The sequence below is a fragment of the Lynx canadensis genome, chromosome A2 (assembly GCF_007474595.2).
Source record: "Lynx canadensis isolate LIC74 chromosome A2, mLynCan4.pri.v2, whole genome shotgun sequence".
NCBI classification, from domain to species: Eukaryota; Metazoa; Chordata; class Mammalia; order Carnivora; family Felidae; genus Lynx; species Lynx canadensis.
Genome location: NC_044304.2, coordinates 148287904 through 148310641, shown reverse-complemented (window position 1 = coordinate 148310641; position 22738 = coordinate 148287904). Strand labels below are relative to the sequence as shown.

The 22738-nt window shown below is 42.7% G+C and overlaps 1 protein-coding gene across 3 annotated transcripts in view; it reads left to right on the top strand.

The window, feature by feature from the left end:
* CHCHD3 (coiled-coil-helix-coiled-coil-helix domain containing 3) overlaps positions 1-11822 on the top strand; it is a 283621-nt gene extending 271799 nt beyond the window's left edge. For all 3 annotated transcript variants that reach the window (XM_030308461.2, XM_030308462.1, XM_030308463.1), the window contains one exon: positions 11082-11822. In XM_030308461.2, the coding sequence (XP_030164321.1) occupies positions 11082-11105 (24 nt within the window). In that variant the 3' untranslated portion in view covers positions 11106-11822. The remainder of the gene's footprint in view (positions 1-11081) is intronic.
* The last annotated feature ends 10916 nt before the right edge of the window (positions 11823-22738 follow it).

Here is a 22738-nt window from a genome sequence, read left to right as displayed (position 1 = left end):
TTAACTCATTTATTTGCAGGAAAGAAAAAGATTCTTACTAAAATAATGCTTTCTCCAGTTGCTTTGAACTTTTGTCGTCCACTGTATGGTAATTGTGTCCACAAGGTCATTGTCCCATATTTCTGGGACACCACTCAACAAAGAGGAAAGATACAAGTTAAAGGGTCTATAAGCAGCAAGTACTCATGCAGAGAAACACGAAACATGAAGGATCGACAAAAAAAACCTAAAAACAGAAAGCCATCTTTCAAACCCTGTTCAATCTTCTACCAATTGGTAGAGCCCACTGGATTGAGCAGGGAAAGGGAGGCCAGAGATAGGATTTAGGCAACACTTTCCATCTCTTTTATGTTCCTGCAGTCATTCTCTTCTCTTGAGCCCTCATTCCAGAATAATACGATGTCCGCAGGACATGTGTTTTCTCTAATTCATGTGCTTTACAGAGCTAATGATAAACACTGAAGCAAATGATCATTTCTGGCAGGTCACATAATTGCCCATCATTTAACTGGTATCATAGTTGGATATAGGTTGTTCTGACAGATAGAAATTGTTGGAAACCGTGATTCTTTGTGCTGACAAACTCCCTAGAGTTGACCTTCTGACCCAACTAAATCTAGTGTTTGAGTCACACAGCATGCCTTTCTCCAGTCTAATTTGCTGTAGTTATAATAATGCCACTTAGTGTATATTTCTAACACTATAAATATCTGATATTTACGGGAGGGTTGGTATTATCTGGGTAGCTAGAAAATAACATCAACACTAGTGGAAGAAAATACAATCAAGACTTATTAAAAGCCTCCGTTTTCTTTAAAAGCCTAGTGGCTTAAGGCTTTTGCTGTTTCTTGCTTGAAGCACCACCTGTGTGGCTCCTAGTAGCATTGCCAGCGATTCTTTTCTTTAAAGGTCTTTGGTAGAAGCAATGTCGCTAATGTTATGTTAGTACATTTCATTTGTCAAAAACAGCTTCCTGATATGCTCTTAACAAGCCCCAACCTTCACTACCAATACTAACTGAAGCACCTGGGACCTGCAAGCTTGACTCGTGGATTTTTCTAACTTAATATTAGTGCCATATCGAGGTGGGGGTGGCGGTCAGTGCAAAGAATGGCTGTGACAAAGTGTATGTCTCTACCCCGGCATCCAACAAGCATGCCTGTGTGCGCAGTGTGATTTGTAACATTACTGAAGTGGCGACTGAAAGGGTGTATGCAGTTGCCACTCCATCATGCCTGTCTGCGCCTGGCCCCATGCCGTCAATGGCATATATTTATAGAATAAAACACTTTGTGAAAACGTCACATATGCCACACAGTACAGTAGGGAGTTCACACTGGGCAGATCTGGGTGTGTATACAAGCTTTGTCTTTTACTAACCCTGTGACCTTGGGCATTGATTTTTCTCATCTGCGAACTGGGGTGATGTTATCCCCAGTGTTGTGAGGATTAGGTTTATATGAAGTATCCAGTAAATCTTATTTTTTCCTTTCCTCAGTTGTATTATTGCGCGTTGAAACCACTGAACAGATCATCTCAAAGCACCAACTTATTACTAGTGATTCCAAGAGACCCCCCTCCCCCAATCTGCAATATAATTTAATATCCTTTTCAGCAGGTGTGTTTTGAGGTACTTGTTGTTTTCACAGCTCTTATATTCAAATATTAGGGAGTGTATAGCAGGTAATAATAATGAAAAATAAAAATCTAATAAAAAGATAGCTGTTCACATGACATTTTTATCCTAAAATGGGCAACACTGTAATGGGCAAGAAACAAGAAGCGATGATACCTTGTATTTCTGTAGGACTTTAGGTTTCAAGGTGATTTCACATCTATTCTCTTCCTTCTTTTTATGACAACCGGAGATGTAAATAGAGATGCTTTTATTTTCACTGTTTTACAGTTGAAAGAATCAAAACCCAGGGAAGTTGTGACCGTAAATGTAACAACTAGACCAAGATATGCCTTGCCATAAAAACAAAAAGTTTTAAAATGGCGTTTGGTTTTTGACTTGGGTGTGAGAAAGGACCTCCATTATCCACTAATACAGAAATAAGGCAGTGAGAGAAAATGTGAACGATAATCACGAAGGGAAGAGAAAAAACAGGAGTAACAAATTAAGTAGTAATAGAGACTTAAGGTAACAAATAAGGTGGGATTATAAAGGCCATGAGCAAAGGTATAGCTCAGCACCGCCCTATCTTTAGAGCATGCTCAAATGGCCACAGGGCATTAATAATCAGTATTTCATGAGCACTTTTCCTCTAATACTACCTTTCCCTTTCTCTCAATGTGAAATTAATCTAACCTTGTGACCCCGACTCTGCCCATTGGTAGAAGGGGCTTCAGCAGTATAGGGTCCTAAGTGTAAATTGTAGCAGATCCTGACTCGTTACCTCCCCTTCTTATGTTCCCTTGTTAAATCCAAAGAACAGGCTAGGCGTGCTAATGTGGAAAATGGTCAACATGACAGCAACCCATTAAGTTGTGCTGTCCATTTCCGGCACAGTGCAAGACTTTTCCCCTTGGAATAATTCCAATAGCCAAATCCACTCCATTTTTAAATGACTTATAAGATTGGGCTTTCACTGGTTCCCTTGAGACATTGTTCTATAGACTAATAGATTTTACTGATTGGAAAATTTCCGGATATTCCTTGGCCTTACTTTTCCTTTCTCCAGCCACTTATTCACATCAGTCTTTCTTCAGCTATTCTTAAACAATTCCTCATGGGTTCATATGAGACATTTAGATTCTTATTTCCAGTATATTAAGTTACATGTTCTTCATAAGGGTAGAGAGATAATAAATTGCTATAATTATTATTTCTAAGACTTAAAAGCTACGGGCCAGCTATATGAGGTATATCTTTTAAAAATGTAGGAGGACATTGATTGATAGACTATTGTATCTTTTATTTCTCATACCTGCTTAGCTTCAGAGCTTTCTATAAACTCTCCAAGATTGTATGACCTGATCTCACCATTAAAACCTGATTCCTATTCAATCTTGGTTCACCTACCTTACAGGAGACTACAGAAGATGGGAGAGAGATGGGGAGCCAGTGATACTTGCCACTAGTGGACCAAAATGGACCCAAGTTCTCTTTATCAAAAGGCAAGGAAGGGTATAGAGAGGGCCCCTCTCAGATCTGCATTGCTGTGTTCCTTGGGATCCCCCACCACTTTGCTGTTTTCTTGCAACATCTGGCTGCTTCGGGGATAGCATTCTTAAGGGGCAATTCAGAGCATTCCAAGTGTTTTCCCACCCCTGCTGCTGACAGAATGGTACAGAAGCTGGCTAGCCTCAGGGTGAACATTCTGTATTCGCTGGAAGGCAGGGTTTATGGGAAAGACTAGCTAATCTAGTAGCTAAGTAGCTGATCTAGTCATGGTGACCTGGGTTTCAGTTTCTTCTTTGGTAAATTGTGGGTTTGAACCAGGTGACCTATGAGGACCTTCTAGCTGTGATACTGTGACACTAATTCTACTTCCCTGCATGAGAGCAAGAGGCCACGTGCCCAGGAGCACACGTTTATGAGCACATTTCAGTCAAGAGACCTGTTGTTCGGTCTAGGCAGCACCGCTGCTTTGGGGACCTCCAGCACTTGTGCCTCTGCCTCTTAGATTTTTTTGTCAGCCTTAAACTTTCACTTCAGAAGAGCAGCTGCCCTTCTCATTGGCCTGCCTGTTGCCTGGCCTCCCACAGCCGTATACCCTTCCCTTGAAGCTCATACTCCTGACAACCCCAGGGAAGCCAGGGTGGCAGAATGAACTAGGAGGGGGTAAAAACAGTTTCTCTAAGGCAGTGTACTGAAAAACAGCTATCTCAGCACTGCCTGGCAGAATGTAGCCTTCCAGATAATAAACTCCATTAGAAAATGCAGGCTCTCTCCCTCTAGCCAGCCTAGGCTCCCATGTGCAATGGCTTTAACCTTGTCCACCATGGATCATGGGTGGTAAAGGGAGTGTGGAGACAGAGCCAGGAAGCCAGGTCAGAAGAGCCGAGGAAAGACGGGGACTAAAAGCAAAGGCTGGACCCAGGAGATGCCAAGGGACAGAGGTCAGTGTGGAGCCTGGAGTCAGATGATGGAGGCCAGTCAGAGGGTAAACCATAGCAGAAGTGTAAATCAATAAGTGGGCAGTGGGTCAATAGCCAAGTAAGCAACTTAGTTGAAGGAAGGATCAAAATGAGGACATCTTGTAAGTGAGGCGATCCCCACCTTAAGCCAGTGCTTCCTTCTGGCATCATTGGGAACGTCAGAGAGCCACCCAGCTGTAGGGGGGGAGCGTGAGGTCAAGACCCTGATAAATGAGGCTGGGTCTTAATATGAAGTTACTTAAGCCCAATGCTAATGCACCCAGTTCTTCATTTCTAAAATACAAATGACGCCTCCTATCCATGGTTAGCCTCCAAAATTAAAAACTTAAAGATCGGTGCATATGATGGAATTTTTCATGGCAGGAAGCATCAGCCTTCTTTTAATAATTTTTCTTTCTTTCTTTCTTCCTTTTTTTTTTTTTTACATAATTTTTTTTAACATTTATTCATTTTGAAAGGCAGAGAGAGACAGTGCGAATGGGGGAGGGGCAGAGAGAGAGGGAGACACAGAAACAGAAGCAGGCTCCAGACTCCCAAGCTGTCAGTACAGAGCCCGGCACAGGGCTCGAACTCACAGACCACGAGATCACGACCTGAGCCGAAGTCGGCCGCTTAACCGACTGAGCCACCCAGGCGTCCCTTTTTTTTTTTTTTACATAATTTGTAAGTTTATTTATTTTGAGAGAGAGACCAAGCAGGGGAGAAGCAGAGAGACAGAGAATCCCAAGCAGGCTTCACAATGACAGCCTGGAGTCCAGTGCAGGACTTGAACTCACAAACTATGAGATCAAGACCTGAGCCGAAATCAAGAATCAGATGCTTAACTGACTGAGCCACTAGGTGCCCTGGAAGTGTCAGCCTTCTTAAGGACATCGTGTTTTATCTCCCCCCGTAGTGGGTTTATGTTAGACCAGGGCTCAAATACTTCCCTGTTATTGGAGTGTGAAGAAGGCCTGAAACCCAGTAGTCACTGTTGCTTTTGAAATCATAGTTCAAAAAAACCCAGCGCTAGAGTAAGCTGTATTCTCTCATTGTTTTCAGACAGACTGTAAATAACATCCGAATGACTTAATAGAGCTGGACAGAGCTTAGTGATCATGTGACCTAATCCCATCTTTTCACTTGGAAAAAATTTGCACTCAGAGTTTCAGTGATCATCTGCACATGGGGCAGAGTCCAGACCAGCACAGCCCATTCCTGATGCCTAACCCAGGGTGCTGTTTTCTATAATACCAGGTCTCAGACATGGGGGAACATCAAAATCAGCTGGGGAGTATATTTGAATGCACTTGCCTGGCCCCATCCCTGGAGATGATGGTTCAGAAGGTCTGAGGTTGGACCTGGACATCTGAAGTTTGAACAAATTCCCCAAGTAACTCTGTGCACCACAGTTTGACAAACATAGCTCTAGAGCACATTGGCCTAAACTGCATTCGAGGCCTTTGACCTTCAGAGGTCCTGCTAATAAGAATAAGTCTTTGTTTTCCCTCTTGAGAGTTGAGGGGCTGCCACTTCCCATCACTGCCTGTCGGGTCCGAGCCATGTGGCAGAGCTCTAATCAGACCAACCCTGGGAACTGGTTCCTGGTTCAGCCTCAGGAACAAATTGGAAGAGGTCTTGGACAGAGGGCAGGAGCCTCTTAAAATGAAGTTGTTTTCTCCCCTCCTGTTTTCTCCTTTGAAACTGTAGGTAGCCCTGGGTGAGGAGCTGGCAGGAGGGAGGAAAGAGGCACTGAACCAAGGCAACATGGTCCCCTGACCAGCTCGGGGTTGTAGCTAGATCCTCTTTCGGCCCTGCTGCTTCAGTCACCCTGCTCTCTCCTGACCCACAGCAGGGGCCCCTCGCCTGATGTGGTTCTTCTGATGTCCACACACACCCACCTTCAGGGAGCACAAAGATAAATCAAGAAGGTTCATTCCCTGGGAAGACCTATGGGAGCATGTTTTTATTGTGTTTGAAGGCTTCTTTATCATCATCACCTAATGACATGTATTAATTGCCGAGCTGGGTTGCTCATATTCAGGATGACACGTGGGTGTTCCACAATAGATTTCCTGTCCTTCGGTGGGGCAGCCCTTTGGATTTGGAGTCACATCAAAGCAAACTAAATTCCAAACTTTAAGTGTGTTAACCCAGTCTCTTCCATCATAGGAACCCTTCTATCATAGGAAAGTGGTTTCAAAACCACTTTCTGAGACTAATAGACACTTTACGATGTTTTCTTTTTTTTTAATCTGGGTTTAATAGAAGAAATATTACCATGGTAATAGACTCCTTCTTCCTAATAGGCATTTCTTTTCTAGTGCTTATCCTTCAAGAGCTAGAACCGCAGTATGTTAGTGTTTTGTCTATTATTACAGCAAGTTGTGTAAACAGTTAATTACCTGTAACTTAATTTGCATATTACACAGAACATTTGTCACGGAAGGAATGAAACCAGATCCATGCATGAAGCAGGATAAAGAACAGCCCTTGCTGGTCAGGGACAGACAGAGAGTGAGAACACAGTAAGTTAGCTAATCAGATTTTCAGGTGGTCAGGAGTGTGTGCTCGGTGCACGGGCAAGGCTCTCTTTGTGCTCCTCATAAATTGAATTTATTGATTACTTTTGCTTCTATCTCAGAGTCTCCTCGCTGTGTCTTCACCACTCTCTTTCTTTTACTCCCACTTTTCATGTCCCTCCTTGGTAAAAACTCAGGCATACCCAGACACATTCCCATTTTAGTTCTCCCCTGTAAGCCTTCCCGCTTCCATATCCAGCTTCAGGGGGGCTGTTGAAATCTTGGCGAGATGTTGGGTGAGCTCAAGAGACAAGCACTCTGAATGGTATCTTTAAAACACACACACACACACACACACACACACACACACACACACATTTTTATTCTCTTCATGGGTATTGTTCAGCAATCCAGGGTTGCCATAATTCTTCTTAAATATATTGAGACATCCAGTAGCTGACACACGGCTGTGATAGTCAACCCCTTCAAGAAAGCTATGATTCAGAAAACAGTTGATGAGATGACTGTGTAACAAAAATATTTGAGGAAAACAGTTAAGATCATATTAATAAATGGAAATGACAAGCAATCTTTGGTCTCCAAGGGCACTGCTCTTGTCTGATGGTGCGAGCTGCCAGCTGTTCCTTCCTCGGTGGCTGGGATCAGGAAAAGACTTGGGGAGAGAGCAGTCCTGATGCCTGAGCCGTCCCCTCCTTTTGGTAGTTTACCCAGCTGTTTTTAAAAGGGGTTTCTGCAGGCCCATATACGTGAATGATGAGCAAATGCGAGGAATTTCTTTCTCCACATTAAGATGAAGTGTTAGCAGTTCCTTAAATGAAGGAAGCAATTTTTTTTTATAACTTGCAAATCTTCTCCCTGATTCTTCGGGGAATTTCCTATGTTAATTTATGCAGTGTTAAATTTATGCAGCGTTGAAATTCAGCCCAACAGCAGCTACTTACAGAACCGATACAGAGATTGTGGGAGAACCTATAAGGTGACACTAAATGACACAGACCTTTCCAGGCCTTGGGATCCCTCCAGCCAGAGGTCCTCAGGCCTGGGTTTTGAGCAGGTTTTATTGCATAGTTACAATACAGTAATAACAGAGTGTTTTGCCAGTCTAGTTTTTAAAAAATTTCAACTTGACGTTGTATTTATTGCTGTCTCTGACCAAAGTGAGCAGGTTTTGTACCGACCTCTGCCACCGTTTGGTGGCATCTGAGTGCCACTACAGTTTACAGCCTGTGTGTAGACCAGCCCTAGACCTTCCCTTGTTCTTGTGTCTTCAAGGAGCCACCCGTGAATTAGCTGAACTGCTGTGCTATCTTTGAAAATTAGAATTTTAATACATGTAGCAGGCCATTCTGTGAATGTGGTGATTTCTCTGTGTTTTGTACTTGCTCCAAAATGTTCCTGTTCGTCTTTTTGTTAGACTGGCCCACTGATCCTCAAACCAGCCATGGCCTCGCTTGTCTCTCTTAAATTTAAGAGAGTCCAGGGGCGCCTGGGTGGTTCAGTTGGTTGAGCGTCCAGCTTCAGCTCGGTTCATGATCTCGCGGTTCATGAATTCAAGCCCTGCGTCAGGCTCTGTGCTGATAGCTCGGAGCCTGGAACCTGCTTTGGATTCTGTGTCTCCCTCTCTCTCTGCTCCTCCCCTGCTCACAGTGTGTGTCTCTCTCTCTCAAATATAAGTAAAGATTAAAAAATACATATTTTTAAAAAATTTTAAGAGAGTCTGAAATTCTTACATAATCTGGCTAAAAAATTACCCTTATGTATTTGGATGGCGTTGCAGGAAGAATAGTAAGATTCCCTAGACTCTGGAAGAACTCTTTAGCTATTGCTTTAGTTACATTGTGGTCAGTGCGGATTATTTTGCAACATTTGAAAAGAGTAACACGTTGTCATATAGTGATTGTAACCATAAGACCTAAACTGTAGTATGAGGCACAGCCATGTAATCTTGACCAGGAAGATAATTGCTTAAAGTTCCCATTGGTATGTTGAAGAAAGTAGTGAGTGTATAACTCCAAAGTGCAAAATGGCATCACTCATAAAGTGATCATTTTTCTTCGATAATTAAATGCCTTTCGATGGGCTCGGTATAAATCTGCTTCATACTGACTTCTATTTTATATTAACGTGTGATGTTGTGGTGAGGTCATCTATATATCTGGAATCCATGGTTTCCTGTCCAAGTAGTTGGACATGTGGTTGTTGTCTCATACAGATCAAGCCTCAAGTGGGTGAGGATAAATGAGATGCTGTGATACTGGGACATTGTCTGGTCTGACTCTTACATCGTAGGTGCTCAACTTTTAATTTTTCCAAAGGATGCAGAGCTTATGTGAATGCTGGGTTTAAGAGAGAACTCATGTTTCAGTGCTTGTTTTCCAGACAGCTCTGCTGAGCAATCCTCTGCTTTATCTGTGTTGTCTTTCCTGTTTTCTCTAGATGCATCTGGCTTTTCTAATTTACTTCCTCCTTGAATGTATCATCTTTATGACCATTTCTATGTGTTCTCTCTAAACTCGTTTGCCTGCTTTCATATCTGTTCTTTTGTGCTCTGTGGCCATAGCCTTAGAAACGTGTAATCCAGGATGAGTTAGGATAATCCTTAGGATAATCTATCCATCCTGTGCTTTTGTGACCCAACATGCTCTCTTATTTGTCCTTCCACTCTTTTTGTTCTGCTTCTCTATTTCAGTCATCATTCTTCATCTTTGGCCTTAAATCTTTATCTCTAAAGACTGTTGACATCTCTTTTCAAGTTTGCAACTTCCTTCTAGACATTTCCATCTGGGATTTTTTACAAACCCCAAATTTAAGTCACCTTCCTCATTCCCAAACTGGCTCCTCCTACTGTTTTCTCTTTCTGTTGGTGGCACCACCATTGTCTCTGTCACTGAGGATCACCATACCTTTGGTATCACCACCTCTCTTTTCCTTCCCCTGTCTTTTTATGGTTCTCTCCATTTCTCATCCCCACCCTTGCTTGATTCCTAATCTGCCTCCACCCTGGTCTTCTTCACTCCAGACTCTTATCTCTTGGATCCATTAGGCCATGGACATCAGGGGAACCTTCCTAAATGGCATTTTCCTATTTAAAGACATGTTGGATTATCAGGTTTTTTCCCAGAGGCCAATAGGAAGTATCTTTGCCAGGCTTTTCCTCTAGCTCTGCTCATCTCTCTCCTCTGCCCCCCACACATACTGGGCTTTCTCCTACCTCCGAATTGTTGCCGCTGCTTCCTGCCCTCACCCCTCCTCAACCTACTCCTGGACCTTCTGTCTAGCTTCTGAAAGACTCTGAAAGATGGTCTGAAAGGTCTCTTAGAAGCCTCCTCTGACCACTCCAGCTCTAGAGAGTTCTCTTCTTCTGAATGAGGCAGAACCACTCACTCCTCTTTTAAACTGTTACCTTCTCTGGAAGGATACCCAAGAAACTGGGAAACAGGCGGGAGGCAAAAATTATTTTTTCTCTGTATTCTTTTATCTTGAATAAATACTTGAATCTTGAATTTTACACTGTGTGTATGTATTACTTATTCAATAAAATCAACTTTTAGCATGTATTTAGCAAGTAAGTTTTTTAAAATAGCCAATTATTACATTATATTACACCTTAATTTTCCATGGGCGTGTCTATTGGTTTCCCTGTAACACCTCACTCAGTCTAGTGATTACCTAGTGGGAACTCAGTTAAGAGCTGAGTGAGTAAATGGCTGGAAGCATGGGGGATCTAGGGAAGAAAGTGTGAACAGATGAGCTAGAGGCAACCTAGCCTCTTCTTCCTAAGTAATTTCAAAACTAAATGGGAAAGCATCACTTTTGTCTTTTAAAGCTTCCTAAGAATGGAGAGAGTATATATCTTCTGTCCTGGCTAGTTAGAGAGTTTTAATCTGATACTAGAGAATTCTTCCCATTTACCACCCCCTACCCCCATTCACAAAAATAAATAAATAGAATATAGGGGCCATTTTTGCAATTTGGGAATGGATACTTATCTTTGTAGCTCCATCCAGCATTATGAACTCATGAACATCTGCATTCTGCCTGGAGTGAGCAGAGATTTCTGGGAGAGATTCTTACCCTCTCAGAACCTTTGGGGTTTAACCTCCACTCCACCCCAGTCCCTGTGGCCACCAGAAATACTCCCACACATTTCCAGATGTCCCTAGTAGTGAGAGAACACACATGTCCGGCACTCCCAACCCCCGACCCCGCAGTCCAGACCATGCTCACTCTTAAGGTTCAGCTTGATATGGTGGTGGGGGTGGGGTCATTTGGAGATTATACATGATTAAGCAGTGGTGTTCTTTAAAGGTAATAATATTTTGAGACCATGGAGCATACACCTTGTTTTTTGTGTTTTTGAGTAGATCTTTGAAAAGTAATACAAATAGTACTAAATAGTTACTGCCATTTTTCGGTCCCTCCTGCTAAAACCCATGTTTTCTCTTTCTCTTGCAGAGCATGCTTGAGAAGGGAGGATAAACTCAACTTTTAGAACAAGCAAAACTCCTCAACGTTAATTCCAGAGGCAGAACATTTTTTTTTTTTCCTAGTGAGAAAGTAACCCATTTAAAGAGAAGACGATTAAAGAGAAGCACCAGAGAGCAGATTCAGCCGAAGCACATCCCAGTTTGAGTAGCTGCAGTGTGAAAAGCCGAGGCCTAGATCAGGTATCTGCCAGCAAGGACACTGCAGTGTTAGTCAACCCATTTATGACCATTAAAAGAGAAAGGCACCCCCTCCACCTTTTTAACTTTCTGTTCTTACCAGGCTCCATGGTTTGGTGAACGTTCACCAAACAAAGCTGGGGTCTGGGATGGTGGGGGGTAGAAGGGGGGACAAAGGTAATTAGAGTGGGGAGGTGGGAGAGGCACCAAACCTCCCTCTCCGCCCAGCGGTGCTGGGTAGAATTGTCTAGGCTGTGGCACGTTGTTTCTCTCTTGTTCCTTTCTCCCCTTACTATATAAGAGCTACTTCACTTTAACTTATTATAGTGATCATGTAAGTAAGACAAAAAGGAGAGAAAAATGTACCTCTTTTACTGGAATGATGTTTATGATTACAAGTGAAATAAGGCATTTTTTATCCTCATAAAGGCAACCTTGGCTTATACAACCTCTTCTCGATCATGAATACTGACATCTTTACTTCACTCACTATCAATAATAAATATATTTTCCGACGAAGACTGGCATTGTAGCCTGGGGCCTTGCGTATTCCTTTCGTTGGGTTAGATGCTTATGCATAAGGGAATTGAGTTGATTTATATTGTTATTAATTTGCATTTGTGCTGTACCTTTCCTCTAAAAAGCTCCAAAGCACTTTGCAGAGCCTCAGTCAAGAGATTCTTCTAACTTGCCTCTCAGCTAGGTAGGATTCAGTAAGATCTTTACAAATTGCATGAACCTTCCTGTCTATGGGATGACTTAAATCACCCCGCCTGGGGCAAGAACTAGATTAGATAAGCTCGGTTACTAATGTCTGACCCTGCAATACTATGAAAATGTTAAAACAAACAAACAAACAGAAAACCCCAAAAAACAACCTTACAGTTTTTCCTCTTTCCAGTTTCATTGAAACTTCTTGATTGTAACTCCTTTTTCTACCAGAGGATGGGTGCTTCCATCGTGGATTTTGGTAAGTTGGAAGTTAGTGTTCACACAGAAGCATTCTAATGGAAAGGTCCTTGCGGGATACACATGGAAAAGAAACTGCCAGTGCTCCGTGGGGTCACCTAAGTATCTTTTGTCATGTAGAAGTTTTATTCCGTTTTTATTTTGATACAGAAAGCGAATTTAGCAAAATGAGTAAGAGTACAGGCTCTGGAATAAGGAGCATCTGTATTCGGATGGTGGCTCTGTTTCTTACCACGTTGGGACTAACAAGTCACATAAGTGTACAGATCCTCGGATTCTTCAACTGGAAGCAGATGGGAAATTGAAGAACCTGCCTTGTAGGCTTCTGGTGAACAGTCCGAATGCTTGCCACATACATTCAGTCCGGCCCAGTATATGTTGTTGTTGGTTTGTGTGATTACTTAGTAAACAGGTATTTGGAGTTGGGAGCGTGGAAAGAATGTCCACATTCCCAGATTGCCTTTTACTTAGAGGCAGTCAGGATGAACTCACGTTGGGAAATTTCAACCAACCCCCATATATGTAAGTGTGGCGTCTTCGTTCCTCTTAATTCCCGAGTTGGCTCCATTTGAATGGCATCTTCGTGTACCCTTATGGACACACACTGTGGACCTGATGTTGATTCTGAGTGACGTTGGTGACTCTCCTACCATAATCGCTGAGAGGCTCTGTGATTACTGTTTAATGAAGGTTTGGGGGTTTTGTTTGTTTGTTTGTTTGTTTGTTTTTGTTTTGTTTTTTATTTTTTTTGCTTTCTTAATGATGCAAAATAAGTTGAACTCACTTAAGTGTGAATGGAGGAAGCATGGGTAACTTGAGCAGCGCATTTGGCCGCTGTCAGGATGGGATCCAGGTAACTGCCTGGGAAAAAGATAGGTACACAAAAACAAGTGTTTATGCAGTGACTTGCTGTCGTGTTTGCAAATCAGCTAACTCACAAACTCCCTCCTATACTGTTTTGTTTTGCAATTGAGAGCCAAGAACTTGGCACATCCCAGGCTGCCAGTATTGTCGCTGGCAGAGAAATGCAGCACTGAAGAATCCAGCATTTCAAGCTGGTTAAATACAATGAGAACGGGAGGGTGGTTTGTCAGATTATTAATTTATTATTCTGATAAACATGACAGTACAAGGGGGAAAGATACCACTTTGGGGGAGATAAAAGAGATGATGCCTTTTCTGCACCTTTGGAGAGCTCCCTGCTGACTGCATCACAGCTCTGTTCAGGTCACTGTTGACTTTAGGACAGGTGCCTGGGAAGAATGTTGTGATTTATGAGCATCATGGGAGTGACCTGCTCCAATCAGTTTCTCCGTGAGGTAGAGCACACCTTGAACCACAGTAGATGAGCTCTCAAAATCAAGAAGAATAGAGTATCCTAAAAGTTGGTCACAGTAGCAAATGTCTTCTAGAAGACAGCTGGGTCAGACCAGTACAAAGTCCTCTCTTTGAAGAGTTGGTAATTTATTACAGAAAACTTGCCAACATGTGATAGCTAAAAAAGATTATTGGCTAATTGTCATTAATAACAAATGTGGACTGCTAAAAGCCAGATGCTTGTGGCCTGCTGGTCAACCAATGAGACTCTGTAGCAGCTCTGAGTTGTATTCTGCTTAGAACTGAGCAAGCAGCCAGATGGCTTTAGTTTCTCTGGCTTAGGAGCTGGGAACCTGTGGTTCTTAGCTTGATGTCTTTTAACCCACGTATATAATTGCTTTTGCCAGAAACTCACAGGATAATTCTCTTTTCCCCATTTCGGTGAGCTGTTGGAGCTGACCCTTTCAAGATTTAAGAATTAGAGCAGGTGAAGAACAATCGAAAGGGTAGCAGTAACTTACTGTGATTCAGACCAAGTGAACTGAAAACCAGGAGTTTGTTTTGAGTTAATATTCTTGAAAAGCTAACACTTTTCTTTTAGAGAGAGAGAGCGTGTGAGTTGGGGAGAGGGGCAGAGGGAGAGAGAGACAGAGAGAGAGAGAGAGAGAGAGAGAGAGAGAGAGAGAGAGAATCTCAAGCAGGCTCTGCCCTCAGCATGTAGCCCGACGTGGGGCTCAATCCCACAACCCTGGGATCATGACCTGAGCCAAAACCAAGAGTCGGAAGCTCAACTGACTAAGCCACCCAGGCGCCCCAAAAAGCCAATACTTTGAATGAATGAATTCATAATCCATTCTGTCACTGAGCCCCTACTTGGGGCTTCATCCCCTTCTCATCCATTTCTCTGCTTGCCCCCTCTGTCTTTTCCATATGTGTTTCCTCTTCTAGCTTCTTCTGTCTCTTTAAACTTCTCTCACCCTACTTGGCCTTTCAGGTCCAGCTCCTGGGAGGTGTTATGAGAGTGCCGAGGGCATTATCTTGGGGGCAGAGTCTTGGGCTCTTACTCTGCTTCTGCTGCTCTTGCCATTTGGGGCAAGTCATTTCTCAGGTTTTTCACTGTACCGTCTCTCTGTCTCTCTGTCTCTCTCCCTCTAGACATAGACATAGATAGATATTTCTTGTTGTATTCTCTCTCTCTCTCTCTCTCTCTCTCTCTGTCTCTCTCCAGGTATTTCTAGCCTCAGTATTGCTGGAAGAACCACACCCCTCCTCCCCACTCCCCTCCCCCCCAAGTTGAATTACTTTAGGAAAGTTGTCATCTGAATCAAGTCTTCCACTTTTCCTATCAGTTGTCTTGAACCTTCTGAATAGACCTGCAGCCTTATTCTTGTTTTTAGGTAAGCTCCGTGCCCAATGTGGGGCTCAGACTCATGACTCTGAAGGTCAAGAGTTGCACGCTCTACTGTCTGAGCCAGCCAGGTGCCCTAGACCTGCAGCCTTCTTTGGACCATGATTATATGCCCTGTATTTATGGAATAGTCCAGTATTAAGCCCAGTTTATTTATTTATTTTTAGTGTTTGTTTATTTTGAGTGTGCATGCACGTGAATGGAGGAGGGGCAGAGAGAGAGAGAGAGAGAGAGAGAGAGAGAGAGAGAATCCCAAGCAGGCCCCGAGCTGTCAGTCCAGAGCACGACACGGGGCTCAAACTCACAAACTGGGAGATCATGACCTGAGCCAAGATCAAGACTTGGACATTTAACCAACTTAGCCACCCAGGTCCCCCAAGCCCAGTTTAGATTCAAAACATATGGTTACCATATTTATGGCTTTTCAGTTAAGTTAACTGAAACTGTTAAGTTCCCAAAACTCCCTCAAAGCAAGTCCACCCTAGGTGGGAAATTAATGGAATGCCTCAAACCTCTTGAAGTGAGTGTGATTGGGCAAGGCCTCCATACACCAGAGAGTTTCCAATGCAGACAAGCTGGACTTCCCTCACCTATTTATTCCTACATGATCTCCCGGCTCCCTCTCCTGGGAGGATCCCTACTGAGCTGTGGTCACTGTCCCTTGGCCGAGAAAGCAGTGTGCTTTGAATATAACTGTGTCTTCAAAGTAAGTTACCTTTCCATAATGGCTTTTAAATGCAAATGTGGGAACCAGAGGTCAGTGGCCAGTTGGCAGGGTTCCTACCGCTGCTCTGCTCTCGCTATGCCTCTCCTTCCTGGGCTTCGTCCTGGCATACATAACAGCCTTCCCCGGGCCTAGAGCCTCCTGCAGTGCCCTTCCTGTCAGGCCTGCCCACTGACCAGGCTGCTGCTAGGCTCTCCTCAGTGGCCGCAGCATAGGTTGCTAGCCTGTGCTCGCTCTGTCTGGCAAATATATGAAATCGGGGTTGAGGGCCAGGTGACTGGGGCCAGCTGCTCATTATCCGCCTGTACAGCCCAAGGTAAAACCATTTTCTTCATTTCGTAGCCACAGGCTGCTTCCCTCAGTCAGCATCAAACCAGAAACCGAGTGCCAGCCAGCCTGCAGATTTCAGCTTTGCTTTGTCTCTCTTCCTGAGGCAATGTACACCCTAGCCTCAGAAATTCGTCCACAGCGTCATTGAAAATACTCTTCAACATAGGGTCAAAGTGGCCGTGTCGTCTTATTTCCAGCTTGGAAGACAGGCTGCAGAGCAAGCACCCGTGACTCTGCTTTAGCTGAGGGTGAATGGGACGGCCGCTCACCTGCTGGGGAGAGTTTATTTCGAATTACCTTGGTGTTCTTAAAATGCCTTTGCAGCAGCCGCATGTTCAGCGTGAACCCCAAATAAAAGAGCCCACACTCATCACTCTCGGGTATATAACACAGCACTTGGACATCTCAGTAGCTAAGGCAAAAGGTGATTTTCTTCTATTAGAAATGAATTTACCAGTGAAGTTAGAGAGATGTTAGTGTGTAGAAGCAGAAGAGGAATTACGGATCCCCATTGCGTGATGCTCTTTCAGGAACATCAGAAGTTGCTGTCCTGAGTTTGTATACCCACTTACAGCTTCCTCCTCAGTGTAGGAGTGGCTTGTTCATCACCTTGTGGATCTACCCGCACCACTTGTGGATCAATGCTCACCACTGCTGCATTCTCTTCCACCCCGGGGGAGGGGGTTTTCAGCCACAGTGCCATGCCACACTGGCATTGACTGCTGTCATCCACACATTGATGCAGCAGAGCCTACCTTTGTGCCGAGTCAGGGATACAGGGATCAACATGATAGAGAGGGTCCTGGCCTCTCGGAGTTTACACTGGGTGGGGGGTAGGGGAACTGAACAATAAACCCAATGGCAGGGCAAGGACTAGAGAGTTCAGGGAGAGGGAAGAGGGCTTTGGAAGGCGGGGGGATTGGTACTATGTAAGCTTGAGTGGTGAAGATAGCTAGAAAGAGGTGACAGCTGAGCAGATTCTTGAATATAGTGAGTGGTGCATTCCAGGCTGGGGAGAACAGTAAGCACAAAAGACCCGAGGTAAGAAAAAGTTTGGTGTGTTAGGGGAACAGAAAAGGGGTCCTTGTGGCTTGAGTGGAGTGAAAAAGGCAAATGGTGTTGGGAGACGAGTTCAGGTAGGCAGGGTCCAAACAGGTGGGACCTCTTTGTCCATCGACAGAATTAAGTCTTACTCTTAGTGATTAAAAGCATTGGAAGATTTGGTGCAGGGCCATTAATTGATCTGATTTACATTTCTAAAGGATCATTCTGGCTGCTATGGGAAGAACTATCTGAAGTTTGGGTTAAGTGGAAGCTGAGAGAACATTAGGAGGTGATTGCACTAATGATGTGCTGACTTGGTGCTAGGGTGGTAGCAGTGGAGAAAGTGAGAAGTCCTCAGATTTTGAACATCTATAGATAAAAGTAGACCCAGTAAGACTGACTATGGCTTTAGATGGAGGGTGTGAAGGCAAGAGGAAAAGTGTAAGAACCCCGAGATTTGCCTGAGCAACAAGCTGAGTGGTGGTACCATTTACTGGGATGGAGACACAATACTAGCAAGATGGAGGCAGGGGCAGGAATTGAGGGGTCGATTTTGATCATATTACATTTAGTATGTAAATTACAATTCCCAGTAGAAATGCTGAGTAGGCTCTTTGGTAAGCGCTGGGACTAGATAGAAGATGGAGGAATCCGTGTGGACATGAGACAGAGCCTTGGCACTGATTATGCTCACCTAGGGGGTGAACAGAGGACTTAGCCCTATGGCTCTCAGGAGAGAAGTAAGCAGAGAGAAGTACGTGATTGGCCACTGAGGAAGGGGACAAACCAAGGCCAACTTAAAGGCCAAGGGAAGAAAGTGTTCAGAGGAGGAGGGAAGGCCCAGCTGTGTTAAAAGCTGCTGATGGGTTGAATTAGCCAATGGATTCAGCAATATGAAGGTTCCTTGACAAGAGCCATTTTGGTGACTGTGATAATGAAAGCCTGGTCCAGGGGGTTGAGGAAAGAATGGGTTTGGGAAGTGGAGGCAGGAGAGGCAGCACTTCTGAGAAGTTTTACTAAAAGGAGGAGAAGTAGGTGGAAGAGTTATGAGGCTCTAGGGAGCTTTCTTTTTAAGATGAGATATTTTAGCCCTTTTTGTATGCCAGTGGAAATAACCAGAAAGAGAAGAGAAATTCAGTGAAATGTTTCTGAGCAAGCAGGCCAAGAGGTGGGGATACAGTCTTGGATGGGCACAGTTTGTCCATTGTGATAGGAGGGAAGGTTGAGTTCATGAATATAGATGTAGACAGTCTATGGGTTTGGTCATGAGAGGATTAGGTCATTTCCTTCTGATGGCTTCTGTTTTCTGATGAGCCACGAGGAGTGTCTCAAGTTAATGTTCACCAGTGATAATTAAGGTAGCTGAGCGCTTTCCTACTTGCTTCCTTTTCTTCCTTACTGAACAACTCAGTCCAAAATCCATTAGGTGGGATCTCTCAAGGAAGGCCTCCAGGCTAGAGGTTGCGGTGATGGTGGCCCACATCAGGATGCCTGAGCAGAGTGAGGAAGGACGTCCATTCCCGGTAGGGGAACTTTACAATGTTGTGTCAGAGCCTGAGTGATTGGAGGAGGGTGGCTGTATTGGTAGGGAAAGAATAGAGTCAGTAGCAATGGGAAAGTGGTTACATACAGTGGATACTGATCTAATAAATATATTGAATGAAGATGATGAGAGCCAACTTCTTGCTGTCAGATGAGGGAGTTACGAATATGGAAAAGGAAAAAAATTAAGATGAAGTCTGTGGTTATGGTTTGGAATTGGAGGTATGGGTGTGATTATGGTTTTAAATATATATGGGTACAGAAATAAGTGTAGATATAAATGTGTGCATATTTATATGTACATATACCACTGTATATACTAAGTACATATATGTGTATTTATATTTGTGTGTATATTCATACATATATTCTTTAGCTGTGTCACTGAGAGGACTGGGAAGCAACAGCATCCTAATAGCAATGAGCATCCCAGATGCCCAGATCTTGGTTTCTAAATACCATCCGCCTTGAAAAGGAACCATATCTTCTTGAAGAAGTGACTAACTCCAGGGCTGGGGCAGGGAAAATACAAGATGGGAACATATCAAAAGGACAGAGCCAACTTGAAGGGGATATCATTGTTCATAACTGGAACACTTTAAGTATCAAATATTGAGGGTAATCCATGGAACAGGTACCTACCATGGGTAGGTAGGGTTCATACTGATAAATAAATGGATGAATAGATAGGGAGAAGGTAATACTTCTTCCTTAAGATAGAATGTAAATATAGGAAAAGAAATAATTGCATTATAAAATCATCACTAGAAGCCATTTCAGTAATAATTCACCCAAGAAACATCAATGGACATTAATACTAGGGTGAAAGTTTTTTTAAGAAACGTAGTCTCAAACTGATGCCCAACTTACGAACTATAAAAGTAAAAAGAGTAACCTTGCAGTAAAGAAACCTGACATAAACCTTAATCAAGTGAGCAACATTCCCATTCCAGTAATGTGTCAAATCAAGATCTGATGAGACGCAGTGAGAAGAACACAACAGCGTCACCTCTGTGATATTCCTACCAAAAATGTACAGCCTGATCTAATCATGCAGAGACAGCAGACAGACCCAGAGTGAGGGACATTATACCAAAGGCTTCCAAAGTGTCAAAATTCCAAAAACCAAGAAAAAAACCTGAAGAACTATTCCAAATTGAAGGAAACAAAAGAGACACAATAATAACAGTACAGTATGTGATCCTAGACTGGATCTTTTGCTGTAAAAGCCATCTTTGGGATACTTGGCAGACCTTGAACAGGGACTGGACTATGGATTGGATGATAGTAAGGTGACTTTTTTTTTTTTTTTTTGGATGATCATATGATGGTTATGTAGGAGACTATTCTTGTTTGAGGTACTTGGGGTGATGGGGCACATCTCAGCAACTCACTCTTAAATGGTTCAGGAAAAAAAGTTACTTGTACTATTCTTGAAACTTTTCTAGAAGTTTGAAATTTATTTCAGAATCAAAAAAGAATTATAAAGTAGCCATGGGTAAAGAGATTCACTTTTAAAAAAATTTTTAAAAAGGGATGGCTAAGAACTTTTTTAAAGAACTAGATGAGAGGACCTCCTGTTCTAGAGTCATTATCAAGTTACACTATTGAGGAGTGAATGACCTTGGACAGATAGTGGAATAGCATAGGGTGTCCACAAATGAAATGGCGCATAGGTGAAAGGTTGGTTTATATCCAAGGTGATACTGCAGGCCAGAGAGGAAGGACTGGCCTTTAAAACACATGTCACCTCACACCTATTTGAGTGGCTATTTAAAAAAAAAAAGACAACAAGTATTGGCGAGGATGTGGAGAAAAGAATACCCTTGTGCACCTTTGGTGGGGATGTAAGCTGGTGCGGCCACTATTGAAAATAGTATGGAAAGTCCCCAAAAAATTAAAAATAGAACTGCCATGTGATCCAGAAATTCCACTTTTGGGTATTAACTGAAGAAAATGAAAACACTAACTCAAAAAGATATATACACCCACGTTCATTGCAGCATTATTTACTACGGTTATTAACCATAATGACCAAGATAGGGAAGCGACCTGTGTCCATCAACAGATGAATGGGTGAAGAAAGGATCTATGTATAGACACACACCTGGGATATTATTCAACCATAAAACAGAAGGAAATCCTACCATTTGGGACAACATGAATGGCCCTTGAGAGCATTATGCTAATCAGAGAAAGACAAATACTGTATGATCTCTCTTACATGTGGAATCTTAAATAAACCCAAGCTTATGGATACAGAGAACAGATTGGTGTTTGGAAGAGGTGTGGGAGGAGGGATGGGCAAAATGGGTGAAGGTCGTCAAGGTACGAACTTCCCAGCTATAAAATAAATCATGAGAATGTAACCTACAGCATGGTGATTATAGTTAATAATACTGTATTGTCTATTTGAGAGTTACTAAGACAGTAGGTCTCAAAAGTTCTCATTACAAAAAAAAATGTGTAACTGTGTGTGGTGATGGATATTAGACTTATTGTGGTGAATTCTTCACAATATATACAAATATTGAATCATGTTATACACCTGAACTATTATAATTGTATATATCAGTCATATCTCAATAAAAGTATATATAGTGCTGTGTCGATTTGTTATCTACATGGAACACGGAAGGGAAATTGGACCCTACTTCATTCCATACTCAGAGGTCAATTTTAATTGGAGCGCGTTTAAATGAGTAAGTACAACACTAACACTTCCAGAATACAATGTAGAAGAACAGCTTCGTGACCTCAGCATAAGGGAATATTTCTTAAACAGGATATTAAAAAGACATCATAAGGGAGAAGGTTGATAAATTGGATCAATTCAAAATTAAGAATTTCTGTTCATCAAGACACCATGAAGAGAGTGAAAAGGCAGGCCTTAAGAGAGAAGATACTTGTGAAGCATAAGCCAACAGAGGGCTCATATCCAGAGTATATAAAGAACTACAAATCAGTAAGAAAAAGGCAACTGAACAGAAAAATGAGCAAGAGACCGAAATAAGCACTTCACAGAAAGTAAATATCTAAATGGCCCATAAGCATATGAAATGTACTCAACAGCATTACTAATTAGGGAAATGCAAATTAAATTCACAATGAGATGTCACCATTTACCACCAGAATGGCAAAATTTTAAAAACATGGAAACTATGGAGTGTTGACAAGGATGTGAAGCAACTAGCTTCTAATACATTGCTGGTAAGACTGCAAATTGGTGTAGCCAGTTTGAGGAATAAGTTGGCATTATCTGTTAAAGCTGAACATACTGCCTTAGTTATAGCAAAACTACTCTAGAGGACTGGCTTTTAACATCAGAACAAAACAACAGAAATTTCTCTCTCACAGTTGCAGGGCTGGGAATTCCAAGATCAAGGTGTCTGTCTGGTGCAGATGTGCTCCTGGTTCTTAGATGGCCATTTTTCTCCCTGTACCCTCTGGTGGCGAAAGGGGCAAGGGGGCTCCATGAGGTCTCTTCTATAAGGGCACTAATCCTATTCATAGGTGACCCACCCCCATGACCTAATCACCTCCCCTAGGTCCCACTTACAAATACCATCACACTGGGGATTAGGTTTCAACACTTGATTTGGGGAGGACGCACACTCATTCTATAGCACATACCCAGAACTGATGACCCAGCAATACCATTCCTAAGTACAGCCCAGAGAACATCCAATAGCATTCATAATAGCTACAAAGTGGAAACAACCAAATGTGCCTTGTAGTAAAAATGTATATATGGAGGCATGTGGACTTCTGTACATTAATACAGATGAATGAATCATGGCTACATGTAAAAATGGGCAATTCTCACAAATGTGAGGAAAAGAAGCATTAAAGAATACATGTTGAATAATTCCATTCATTAAAACTTCTCAAAAAGGCAAAGTATGTGATAGCGTTTATGAATGGATACTTACGTGGTAAAACTATACAGAAAAATGAAATATTATCATTTCATAAATGGATAGGAGTTAACTTTCTGGGGGTCACAGGGGGTATTGATGAGAAGGGACACAAATGGGTCTTCAAGCGTCCTGGTAGTATTCTTTCTTTGCCTGAGCGGTTAATGGATCTATTTCTGATAATTCATTGGGCTGTA